The sequence below is a fragment of the Mobula birostris genome, chromosome 7 (assembly GCF_030028105.1).
Source record: "Mobula birostris isolate sMobBir1 chromosome 7, sMobBir1.hap1, whole genome shotgun sequence".
NCBI classification, from domain to species: domain Eukaryota; kingdom Metazoa; phylum Chordata; class Chondrichthyes; order Myliobatiformes; family Myliobatidae; genus Mobula; species Mobula birostris.
The window spans coordinates 53,539,389-53,553,088 of NC_092376.1; the positions used below are offsets into that span (position 1 = coordinate 53,539,389).

Below are 13,700 nucleotides of genomic sequence, written 5' to 3' on the forward strand. Positions count from 1 at the left end.
CTCTCATCACCCACAAGAACCTATCCCCCAATAATGTCAAATCAATTCCCACATCTGTAAATTTCCACTGTGGAACTCCCAGCTAGGCTACAGTTGGGCTAATCTACAAATCTCTAAATCCATACAGTATTTCTGCACATATTCCCCAATTATCTGCTCAAAACATTTACCAACTCTGCTAGTATATTCCCAACAATCCATTAAAGCAGAACACGTCAAATGGGATACCCCCACTCTACTACGGAAGTCCAGTATGCAAGCCTCAATTTTTCTATCCCCAGATCATGAGGTATCTCGCCTAGTTCAACCCCAGTACATGTCTAGGTGTGGTCTGGAGTGCTCTACCACAGGTTATAGGTGCATTGGCCTGTAGAACATCCAAACTCTTTAAAACTCAACGAGCTACCTTGCCATAAATCATACAACCATAATCCAGGCAAGAACACGACAAATTGTCAAAAGAACACCCCTAAAAGACATGCAATCTCAGCTCAAACTGACTCCTTATCTTTGTCGGCGTGGCCTTGTGACGGAGCGCCCAAGCGCTGCTCCGCCCCAAGCCCCGCCTGCTCATCTAGCGCAGCTTTCGGCACAGGCTGACTCAGGCAACCCCCGCTTCGCTTCGACCACCTGACCCTGCTCATGAGCTAGGGCCGAAAGGTGGACGGCGGCAAGGTGAGCAAATCCCGAAGGAGGGTTTTCGGTCCGAGGGCATCGGCCCCGGATCCTTCTCCCTCGCCTACCAGTTCGCTGCTCCCCGCCGACGGCAGCAACATGGCGCCCGCCTCCCTTCTTGCTCGGCCTGGCCGCTCGTTGCAGACGTGAAGTTAAACGACGAGCGCATAGGCCTGGGTAACGGCGGCCGCGCTCGCTGCCCGCCCCATTGGTTAACCTGCCGCTGCTGTGCTGGGAGCTCCTATAAAACTGAGCCGCCGGCGCGGCGCAGTGCGGCAGGAAGCGGGCCCATTGTAAGACTAGGAGTTAAAAGACTGCGCGGGCAGCCGGGGCTATTGGGGAGAAATCTTAGCCAGAAGATTTCCAATGCGGCCACATGATAATTAGAAATGACGGAGAGTTTGTAAAATTTGTATTCATGGCGTGCCCCGACATGTGTTGGCTATCTTATTTATTACTTTGTTTTGCAGTGTCTTTTTATATACACGGAACATTTTCTGTGAGCATAAGCAAACTGTAAAATGAAGGACTAGGATTTCCCGTCTTTGTGGCCCGGGAAAGAGTGAATTTGTGCAAGTGGTTACAAAGTTATTTTTTATTTTAAAACTGGATATGGATTAAAGGGGCAATATATTTGTAATTTAGTAACACAATGAGTAAAGTTCAGAGAGTTTCGGGCATATTGATTGAAATAGAGGTTAGATTATAACGTGCCAAAAAGCATTGGAGGTGGAAAAGGTGCTGTAATTATTGAAATTATGCAATTTCTCCGCATCAAAATACATAATGCGATCACTTAGGGAGTATGGCAACAATGCATAGTAATGGAGGAAGAAGAGAGATCAATAACTTAGAGAATCAAAAAGGTGCTTCTTTGGGCATGGATACAACTTAAACATTTGTCTCCTGCGTGCGAAGGTCAATGTCACTGGATAGCTCGAATACCTCCTGAAGGGGAAGGGTGTAGAATAAGGGAGAGGGGGCTGTGGCTGGATGAGGAAGTGCAAGCATTTTAGAGAACTAGGAAAAATCTTAAAATACAGTGCAACAAAGTAATTGTTCCAGTGACACATGCTGACAAATATAGAAGTAGGAAGATAGAGCAAATTCATGACTGGAGGACTAGAAAAGAGGGAGTGCTTTAAATTTGAGGCTTTGGAGCTTCTCTGGGAGAGGTTGTTCCCTTGTGTAGTGCTTCATTTCCTGAAAGTAGAAGCTTGCATGGTGCTTAGATATGAAAGAACAAATCTATTAAAATGCAATGCAAAAGCAATTTAGCCTGATTCAGATGGAATACTCTACCAGCAGAAAGCTGAGAGTAGAACTGGGCTGGTGAACTAAAGTGGCAAGCTGCAACAAGTCCAGGGTTGCTCCTGCATTCTGAATAGTGATGTTCTTGCACTTTGCTTTTGGTCTTCCCAAAGTAGATGATACCAGGTTGTGAACATTTGAATTCATTGCACTCAATTGGAGGAAGAGAAAATGAATTGCTACTTTCAGCTGGATAATTGGAAGGGAAAAGGTAAAAAAGACAGGTGTTGGATCCCCTGTAGTTGTATGAGAAAATAACATTTTCAGTGGTTGGTGGGACAGAAGACAGACAGACCATCAAGTCGCAAAGGGAACGGTTCTTGGGGAAATCTCATTTTAGGCACATAAGTTGTGATTGGTGCTGCATTAGATGTGAATGGTGGGAGGAGGGGACACATGGAACTCTAGTCTTGCTTTGTGCAGGAGAGGGTTGCGACCAGACTTGCGGAGAATAAGTGAGATGTAATCACAGACCCTTATCAACTTCGGTAAAGGGAAACAACTTAATAAGGAGGAAAACCTCTCTAAAGTATCTGTGTGGTAATTCTCATCATTATAGCAAATATGATGGTGGTAGAAACAGGGAGAATGGAATAGAGTCCTTACAGAACACACAGCCAAAAGAAGTATAATTAAAATAGCTGTGTGAGTCAGTAGTTTTGGAAAAAAAAGTATTTGTTGCAGAAAGGGAGGAGAAGAGTCAGGGGCTGTCTTGTGATGACAACAGGGTGAAAATTGGTAGGAAAAGTAAAATTTCAAGTTCTATATGAAAACAAGAACCAGCACCAGTGTAATAATAATGTAGAAAACGATGTGAGAAACACAAAAATCACACAGTGAGCTAGATGCTGGATCACTGGGGTTTCCAAATAATCAGATTATTAGAATCTTACTGTGTACCATTAAAATCTCACTTAGATTTGTGCAATACTGTTACATTTTGGGGTATTTCACAACTGGACCAGTTCAAAAATACCAGATTCTTGTAGTTCTACTTATTTCCTTTGACTTTGGTGAAAATGGCACAAACTGTGCAGCTCGTGGAGAAAGGCTGAATCACTGACAGCAAGTTCAGCTTTTCTGCTTTTAAAAATCTGTTCACTAAAAAGATTCCCAAGATGCTGTTAGTTTCGTTGTTTAATGACAGTGGGATATTTTGGCCATCATCACATTTCTGAGCTTGTGTGGATGCAACAGATCTCCATTTTAATGATTATCATGATGAAAAGTAGCCATTGTTATAATAATCTTAAGTACTAAAAAATATTTTCTGTATCCAGCACATCATTTTCGGTCCATCCTTCTGCCGTCATAACAGGGATAGGGTTCCCCTTGTCCTTAGCTACCACCCCACGAGCCTCTTGATCCAGCACATAATTCCTCACACCACACACACATACACACTCCACATTCTATAGTGGTCACTCTCTACTTGACTCCCTTATCCACTCATCCATCCCCACCAATCTAACTCCTGGCACTATCCCTGTAAGCATAACAAGTGCTAGTATCACCTGCCCCAGTATCACCACTATTTAAGACCTCAAACAGTCCTTCCATGTGAGGCAAACAACAACTGTGAGTCTGTCAGTCATCAGTTTGTATTTAGTGCAGCCCCCTGTACATTGGTGTGACCCAGCGTAGATTGAGGGACCACGTCATCAAGCACCTTTGCTTCGTCTGCCACAAAAGCCAGGATCTCCCAGAGGCAACCCATTTCAGTTCAACTTCCCATTCCGCCATGGCTGTCTCTACTATAATGACGAGGCCATACTCAGTTTGGAGGAGAAACACCTTGTATTCCATCTGGGTAGTCCCTAATGCAATGCACGAACATCAATTTCTCAAATTTCTGGTCATTTCTACCCTTCTCCTTTCTCTTAACATTCCTCATTCTGGGTTCTCTTCTCACCCCTTCTCCTCACCTGCCCTTATCTTGTTCTCCTCCTTCTCTTCCATGGTCCACTGTTTCCTCCTATTAGATTCCTCCTTCAGCTCCTTACCTTATCATCTCCCAGCTTCTTACATCATAGTCCCTCACCTGGTCTCAACTAGTATCTGCCATCTTGTAATCCCCCCCCCCCCCAACCTTATTCTGGCTTCTGCTGCCTTCCTTTCCAACCCAGATGAAGGGTTTCAGCCCAAAACATCGATTGTTTATTCTCCTCCAGAGATGCTGCCTGACTTGCTGAGTTCCTCCAGCATTTTGTGTGTATTGGTCAAGATTTCGAGCATCTGCAGAATCTCTTATCTTTACCAAAATGTTTTGGTTATTTTCTTAACCTAGGTATCCTCTGAGGGTGTTCTTCCAAGTAAGCTGCTATCTTAATATCAGTGGCAAGTTTATCTTGTATATCCAAGAAACAGCTCTTTTAGAAATATTGGGAACTAAGATTTCAAAAGGATTTGGCAATCTAACCCTATCAAAATTCAGGGTTAAAAACACTGCACACTGGAATTTTCAACAAAAAATGGGAAGATCTCAGCAGGTCAAGCAGCATCTATGGAGGGAAATCATGAAATAAACCTTTTGACACTGCATTTGCTACTTGATATTTTCTCTTTAAGTATTCTGTTTTTTTTTAATCCCATTGAATTTTGCTTTGACTGGAATTATTAACAAATAAAATTGTTTAAACTGTAAGACGGTTTTTAACGTTGTAAGGAGAGAGAAAAAAAACCCTGGTGTTATCTCCATTTTTATTTAGCTTGTTACTTCAGTTCCAAAGTTGTGATGTCTCAGAAGAATGAAAAACTTCTTCCCTGTTTATTATTGTAACCATTTCCCTTCTTTATCCCACTAACTTCAGCTATCCATGAAGTTTTAATTCACTAATCACCCATATGGTGTGCTGATATAGTTGCTCAGCAACATTTTATAAACAAAGCAACAAACACAAAATGCTGGAGGAACTCAGCAGGTCGTGCAGCATCCATGGAAAAGTGTAAGCAGTTAACATTTTGGGCCGATACCCTACTTCAGGGCAAAAGTTGATTTTTGTTGGATGTTTTCCATAATAGTAAAGACCCTTTGGGAAAAAAAAAGTATAGTACAGACTTAAAGCATGTTCTTGATCATTTGAACTTTTAAATCGCTATTGACCACCAATGAGTGACAATGATTTTGTAATGTCTTCTACAAAATAATGATTTTGTTTTGTTCCTGCCTTGTAGGTGAACATTTATCTCCCCATGCAAATCGGAGTACAATGTCCTTTATCCACTGTATCACCTAACAGGTGTATAGCTTGCTGTCTTAGAACTATAAAAGCAGTACAACTTAATCATTTTTAAACATATTCCCAAAGGACTTAGGAAACTATTCGCAATATTTAAAGAACAGAAAGAACATTCAAAAAGGAATACTCTCCAACGTGTTCAGTGTAATAAACTATTTCACTATGGATCCACAACTAACAGTGGTACATCATAAGGAGTTTGCAAAACAGAATGAAGAATGTGCTGCTGGGTTTAATAGTGAAGAAAAATTAGAAATTGAAACGTTAAATTACAATTCCAGAAATTTAACTTGTGTGCATTGTGATTTCACATATACTGATCATGAAATTTTGGAAAAGCACCTTAGTTCAATTCATCCTGAATTCTCTGATTTAACAAATATTGTGATTTATCAGAAAACTGCCAAATTGTTCCATTGTCAGTTGTGTTTCTTCACGAACAAAGTGTATAGTGATGTTTACAATCATGTTGCAAAGCAGCACCCAAAGTTGAGCAAAAGTGAAATAGCTTCCCAGTTAAAAGAGCCAAGTGAAGGAACAGGCCGTGAAACAAACAAACAGCCACGAGCCACAAAGAGAAAACCAAAAGAATCCAAAGTGATTGAAAAAGGTAAGTCTACAAAAAGGAGAAGAAGAGGACGAAGAAAACGTACAGAAACAACTGTGAGCACCATTGAATTAAATCCTCCAAAGCCACCGGAGACAGGCTTGAGTGCAGTTGAAGGACAGCCTGTTAAGAGAAAACCTGGAAGACCAAAGCGTAAAGTAGAAGAAACAAAAACTGATTTAAACTGTTCAAAGTGTGGAATTCGGTTTGGCAGTCTTAATGAACTAAATGTCCATAATTGTCAGAAGAAAAAGATGAAATATTCTAACACTCCACCATTTGATTTTGAGCATTCCGATTACAGTGGTCGATACGCAACTCAGTACGGATCCACCCGTAAATCTGCAGTTTCAAATATCAATTCTAAAGAGCCAGCAGGTTTGAATAAATCTGAGAAGTCAGCAGTTTTGAGTAATCCTGAGAAACTGACCATTTCAAATAATCCTGCAGATAATGCCGTTCCAAATAACCTCAATGAATTGACAAATTCAACTAATGCCAAAAACCTGACAACTTCACAAGATTCAGCAGAGACATCTGAAGAAAAAAATTATGTGAAAAGTTTACATGAAAATGTTAAGTATGTCAGAGGAACCTTTTTCTGTAATTCTTGTAAATTCCATTGTAAAAGCAAAAGTAGTGCCCTGTATCATGTTGTAAGAGTACATGACAAGCCTTATCCATATAAATGTGGTGAATGTGGAAGATGCTTTGTTATGGACAAGGAGCTTCAAAGGCATATGTCAGTTCATACTGGAGAAGCTTACTACAAATGTTCTAAATGTGATTTTGAATCTGATTATGCCAGAGCATTTAAGAATCATGAAAAGCAGTGTACTGCTCAACAGAGAGAAGATAATTATTCAGAAAGCACTGATGCTAAGAAACAACAGAGTACAGTACAAGACGTAAAGGCAATCAGTTCAGAACCGCCTTCAATCGAGCCTCTCAGTTTTGGTAAGGAAGAACTACAACCACAGGAAAAGTCTGTGTCAAAAGTGGAATCTTCAGAAACTGTTTTATCAGCAGAAGGTAAATGTGTAGAGCTGAGTGCTGACCAGATTCAGGACTCAAATTTGCAACGTTTGAAAGCAGAAGAGCCTACGGTAGCTCCTCAACAAGATACTGCATCTTTAAAAGAGATCATATCTTGTCTTGAATGTGGAAAAACATTCGAAGAACAGGACATGTACCAAAAGCACAAAGTTCTGCATGCAGTACAAAAGCCACTAATTTCTGAGTTCACTCGTGATGGATCAGTATCAAGTGATGTGGAAAAAAATACAGAAAGAAAAACTTTCAGTTGCATTCCTTGCAATATCAAGTATCAAAGTGAAGAGGATTTACAGCACCATCTGAATATTCATAAACCAAATACTGAAGGCAAAAACTTTAACTGTGAGATCTGTAGTGCCAGATTTGAAAAACAAATTGATTTGCGTGATCATCTAAAAATACACAAACAAAATATTTCAAAGACTAATCAAGCTAATATGGCTGATAACCGAACACTTTATAAATGTCATTACTGCCCTTACAGCACTTACCTCTTTGTAAATTACATTGGACATGTCAAGATAGCGCATTCAAATGAATTTCCTATCCATTGCACATCCTGCGGAGATGGATTTCAGCTTCCAGGTGAACTAAGAAAACATAAATGTCAGCAGAGTCAAAGTGGCAGTGTAATATCTAATCAGGGAGATGAATAAAGTTTTTAATATAAAAATGTTAAAATGGAGTGGTATTCTAATTCCCAGTACGAATATTCCTTTTGTGCGTAAATAATTTTAAATACATATTTTCAATTTGAAGAAGGTGACCTGGATAAGGGACACATGGTGAAGTGTGGTTCAATTCTGGATATCAGTATTGTTTAAAGTCTTAGTGTTGTGAGGCTCTGTCATAAATAAACCTTACATGATTTTAAAATATGGTCATTTACTAGTGCCCTTCATTTCTTGTGTATGCCTTTAATATTGGGATGTACTGTATTTTTGGCTGATTACTGAGGGAATATGTAACCTACAAGTATTTAATAGCATTTTTCATCTCTGACTAGACTTTTGCACATAGAAGTAATGGAAGAACAATGTACCCTTGGTTATAAGCGATGCATTGCTAGACTGAATAATTCTTTGTCTGAGCAATGCATCTTAGCAATTGCATTAACTACTTCTTTCAACTCATGAAAATTTAGTTAGCATTTTTATTGATTGCTGAGACGTCATTTCAGTGCTTACTTAAGCCTAGTGGCAAATTACAAATTTCCTATTCTTGTGTTCTCTGGGCAGTTGATTAGTAATTCTGTTTAACTAGATAGATAAACTTGGAATATCATGCTTTTTTTGTTGTAGAGACAAAACCTAGAAAAAAATTTCTTTTCATATTATTAGGAAAAGGAAATGTAATATTTTGTTTCTGCTGTATCCTAACATGCTGTATAATGTGTGACTGTTAAAGTACTTTCATTAAATTAGCTTAAAATTCCTTCTGGCTTTAGCAGGTTGTTTGTAAGCCTGTAACTACCAAGTGAGTTTGTCAATGGAATTTCCGTTTCCACTGGTAACATAGGTATTTGCTTATTGTACAGATTTTTAATTTTGTGTTGATGTCTGTTAGCTCACTATTGTAATTAGTGAAGGGTTATATTACAGGTTAACTTTGTTTTTAACAACAAATTATAGTTTAAATTTTTGTGTATACTAACGGTATTAGCCATCTACTAATGAGAATTTGGTGCTGAATATTTCTGAGATTATTTGTGTATTATTGGCTTTTTGTTAGCTTTGTCCATTCAACTATCAATATGTCTTGCAGTACTTTTTGTAAGTAAATGGGTAACCTTTAACATCAAAAATCCAGATGATTAATGTTTTGATAATCTGTTTTGTTAATGTAATAAAATATTAAACATTGTAGCAATGTGTTTTAATTTAATCAATGATATAATATTTGAATCTTAGAAAATTTATGGCGCAGAATCCCTTTCTGTCTTTTGTGTCTATGCTGGTCAAGAGTTCACCAATCTAATCTCACCTTCCAGCGCCACATCCACCATTCTACAGATCACATCTCTGATGTCAATAGTTTTCATTTAATTGCTGATGATTAAGAGTAGATGGGATGGTAATTAGAATTGATTTCAGTAATTTGCCTGCCCTTGAAGTTAAATTAATAATTCTGCAATTATCTGGTTTGTTCTTTCGTCTGTATTTTTTTAAAACTGCAATGTGAGCAGCTTTCCAATTCTGTGGAACTATAAGCTAGAAAGCTTTGAAAAAATGTAGTAAGGGCCTAGATAGTTTCTTTTGATACTTTTAATGTCTTTGTATATACAGTTGCAAGAAAAAGTTTGCAAACCTTTGCAATTACCTGGTTTTCTGCATTGATTAGTCATAAAATATGGTCTGATCTTCATCTAAGTCACGATAATAGACAAACACAATCTACCTAAACTAATGACACACAAACAATTGCACTTTTCATATCTGTATTGAATACATTGTTTAATCATTCACAGTCCAGACTGGAAAAAGTGTGTGAGCCCTTGATTTAATATCTGGTAGAACCTCCTTTAGCAGCAGTAACCTCCAAACATTTCCTGTAGCTGCTGATCAGACCTGAACAAAGGTTCTCCATTCCTCCATACAAAACTGTTTTAGTTCATCAATATTTCTGGGATACTTTGCATGAACAGTGCTCTTCAGGTCATGCCACAGCATCTCAAATGGGTTAAGGTTTGGACTCTGACATTCCAAAACACAAATTGTCATCTTTTTAAACCATTCTGTTGATTTACTCTTGTGTTTCAGATTATTGTCTTGTTGCAGCATCCAACTTCTATTAATGATATTCCAACTGATACTCTCCTGTAAAATGTCTTGATACAATTTTGAATTCATTGTTCCCTTAACGACTGCAAGCTGTCCAGGCCCTGAGGCTGCAAAACAGCCCCAAACCATAATGCTCTTCCCAACATGGTTCACAGTTTGGATGAGGTTTTTGTGTTGGTATATAGCATCCTTCTTCCTCCAAACATATAGGTGTGCATTTCTGCCAGAAAGTTCAACTTTTGTCTCATCTGTCCACAGAGTATTGTCCCAGGACATCCTGGTGGTCTTTTGCAAACTTGAGAAGTGCAGCAATGTTTTTTTGGGGGAGTGGGTGTTGTCCTTCCATGAACACCATTCTTGTTAAATGTTTTTCCACATAACAGAGACTTCAACAAGTTCTAGAGATTTTCTACAGGGCTTTTGCTGTTACAAGACCATAAGATATAGGAGCAGAATTAGGCATCTGGCCCATCGAGTCTGCTCTGCTATTCAATCATGGCTGATAATTTTTTCTCCTCCTAAACCCCAGTTCCTGGCTGCCTCCCTGTAACCTTTGATGCCATGTCCAATCAAGAACCTATCAATCTCTGCCTTAAAATACACTCAATGATCTGGTCTCCACAGCTGAATGTGGTAACAAATTCACCACCCTTTGGCTAAGGAAATTTCTCCGCATCTCTGTTTTGAAAGAACGCCTCTCTAACCTGAGGCTGTGCCCTCTTGTCCTAGACTCGTCCAGCATGAGAAACATCCTTTCCACATCTACTCTGTCTAGGCCTTTCAACACTCAAAAGGTTTCAATGAGATCCCCCTTGTACTAAATTCCAGCGAGTACAGACCCAGAGCCATCCAACATTCCTTGTATGATAACCCTTTCATTCCTGGAATCATCTTGTGAACCTCCTGGACCCTCTTGAATGCCAGCACATCTTTTCTAAGACGAGGAGCCCAAAACTGTTCACAATACTCAAGGTAAGGCCTCAGCATCACATCCTTGCTCTTGTATTCAAGACCTCTTGAAATTAATGCTAACATGGCATTTGCCTTCCTCACCACGGACTCAACCTGCAAGTTACTTTTAGGGTGTTCTGCATAAGGACTCCCAAGTTCCCCTGCATCTCAGATTCCTGGATTTTCTACCCATTTAGAAAATGGCACTTTTATTTCTACTATCAAAGTGCCTGACCATGTATTTTCCAACATTGTGTCTCATTTTCCACTTTCTTGCCCATTCTCCTAACCTGTCTTAAGTCCTGCTACCTACCTGTTACCTCAACACTACCTGCCACTTCACCAATCTTTGTATCATCTGCAAACTTGGCAACAAAGCCATCTATTCCATCACTGATACACAGCAAAAATACTAATACTAGCGGAATAAAAATACTAGCAGAACATTACTAGTCACTGGCAGCCAACCAGAGAAGGATCCTTTTATTCCTATTTGCTGCCTCCTACCAATCAGCCAATGCTCTGACCACACTAGTAACTTTCCTGTAATATCATGGACTTTCAACTTGGTAAGCAGCCTCATTGTAGCACCCTGTCAAAGGCCTTCTGAAAGTTCAAATATACAACATCCACAGCATCCCCTTTATTTATCCTACTTTTAATCTCCTCTAAGAATTCCAACAGATTCATCAGGCAGGATTTTCTCTGAAGGAAACAATGCTGGCTTTGTACTATCTTGTCCTGTGTCACCAAGTATTCCATCACCTCATCCTTAACAATTGACTCTTAACATCTTCCCAACCACTGAGGTCAGGTTAACTGGTCTATAATTTTGTTTCTGTTGCCTTCCTCCTTTCTTAAAGAGTGGAGTAACATTTGCAATTTTCCAGTCCTCTGGCACCACACCAGAGTCCAATGATTTCTGAAAGATCATTTCTAATGCCACCACAATCTCTAATGCTACCTCGGTCAGAACCCTAGGGTGCAGTTCCTCTGGTCCTTATGACCTATGTACCTTTAGGTCTTTCAGTATTTTGAGCACCTTCTCTATTATAATAGTAACTGCACCCACTTCTCTTCCTTCACACACAACAACATCAGGCATACTGCTAGTGTCCTCCATGGTGAAGACTGATGCAAAATACTCATTTAGTCATCAGCCATCTCCTTGTCCCCCGTTATTATTTCTCCTGCCTCATTTTCTAGCAGTACAATAGCCACTCTCTCTCATTTTTAACATACTTGAAAAAACTTTTACTATCCACTTTGATATTATTTGTTAGCTTGCTTTCATATTTCCTCTTTTCCCTTCTAATGATTTTTTTAGTTGTTCTCTGTAGGTTTTTAAAAATTTCCCAATCCTCTATCTTCCCACTAATTTTTGATTTGTTGTATGCCCTTTCTTTTGCTTTTACAATGGATTTGACTTCCCTTGTCAGCCATGGTTGTACTATTTTACAATTGGAGTATTTCTTCATTTTTGGAATACATATGTCCTGCACCTTCCTCATTTTTTCCCAGAAATAACATACCATTGCTGCTCTGCTGACACCCCTGCAGCAGCTCCTTCCAATTTACTTTGGCCAATTCCTCTCTCAAAACACAGCAAGCCTGGTGTAGAGTGTAACTTCTGAATGACACATTAACCCAACCACCAGTAAGTTACCTCACAATGCAGTAAAAGCTCTTTGGATCCAGTATACACAACACTTTGAAGTTTCTCAATGTCAGATTCGAGTGTTGACTGCAAATATGACTGCTGGTACATCGTTTCTACCAACTGATCCTTTAAATGAGCAATTTCCTGCTGGAGACTTATGGCTTCCTCTTTGAGACCACTGTAAGATTTGAACAGCTGCTGATTCTTGCTTCCCACTAAAATCTCAGAGAGTCTGATAGTAGAGGCATCATCCTTGGGTTCTTTTTCACCTCCTTCAGCATTGCAAGTTAGACCATAAGACATGAGAGCAAAGTTAGGCCATTCAGCTCATCGAGTCTGCTCCGCTATTCCATCATGGCTGATCTCAGATCCCACTCTACCCCAATTACCTGCCTTCTCACCATATCTTTTCATGCCCTGACTGCTCAGGAAATGATCAACTTCTGCCTCAAAAATAGGCACAGACTTGACCTCCACTACAACCTGTGGCAGAGCATTCCACAGATTTACTATGAGGGGTGATTGATAAGTTCGTGGCCTAAGGTAGAAAGAGTCAATTTTAGAAAACCTAGCACATTTATTTTTCCTACATTTACACACTTAGTCCAGTGGTCGTGGAGCATACAGATCTCTTCTTTGTAGAAATCGGCATCTTGGACCTCCAGAAGTGGCCCACAGCTGGGGTGATTGATAAGTTTGTGGCCTACGATAGAAGGAGATGACTTATTAACTTCAAACTTCTGCATTTTCACAAAGTTCAACTGCACGTGCATGTAACGAGAGCTGTATAACTCATCTCCTTCTACCGAAGGCCACAAACTTATCAATCACTCCTGCTGTGGGCCACCTGGAGGTCCAAGATGCTCTCATTACATGCACTTGCAGTTCAACTCTTCAAGTGAAAATGCAGAAAGTTCAAAGTTAATAACTCATCTCCTTCTACCTTAGGCCACAAACTTATCAATCATCCCTGCTGTGGACCACTTCTACAAAGAAGGGATCCGTATGCTCCACGACCGCTGGATTAAGTATGTACATGTAGGAGGGGACTATGTTGAAAAATAAAAGTGCTAGGTTTTCTGAAATTGACTCCTTCTACGTTAGGCCACGAACTTATCAATCACCCCACGTGCTCTGGTTAAAAAAAATTCCTCCTTACCTCTGTTCTAAAAGGTCGCCCCTCATTTTTTTTATTATTAGTTTTTTATTGCAACACCAACAAATTACATTCAATACAACCATTTGCCAATTACATTTTGACTGTTCAACCCAGCCACCCCCCAACCTTTGCCCCTCATTTTTGAGGTTGTGCCCTTTAGTTCTGGATAACCACATGATTCTTGCTGAACGGTCTTGGCCCAAAACATTGACTACCTTTTTCCATAGATGCTGCCTGGCCCGCTGTGTTCCTCCAGCAGCTT

The 13,700-nt window shown here is 39.7% G+C and overlaps 1 protein-coding gene across 1 annotated transcript; it reads left to right on the forward strand.

The window, feature by feature from the left end:
- Positions 1–558: 558 nt before the first annotated feature.
- LOC140200201 (uncharacterized) lies at positions 559–8,716 on the forward strand. Its single transcript, XM_072263160.1, has 2 exons — positions 559–675; positions 5,161–8,716. The coding sequence occupies exon 2, from the start codon at positions 5,388–5,390 to the stop codon at positions 7,542–7,544; it is 2,157 nt and encodes a 718-aa protein (XP_072119261.1). The 5' UTR covers positions 559–675; positions 5,161–5,387; the 3' UTR covers positions 7,545–8,716.
- Positions 8,717–13,700: the final 4,984 nt, after the last annotated feature.

Excerpts from the sequence above, each read along its gene's own strand:
- LOC140200201 (XM_072263160.1), top strand. The coding sequence starts at position 5,388 with ATGGATCCACAACTAACAGTGGTACATCATAAGGAGTTTGCAAAACAG.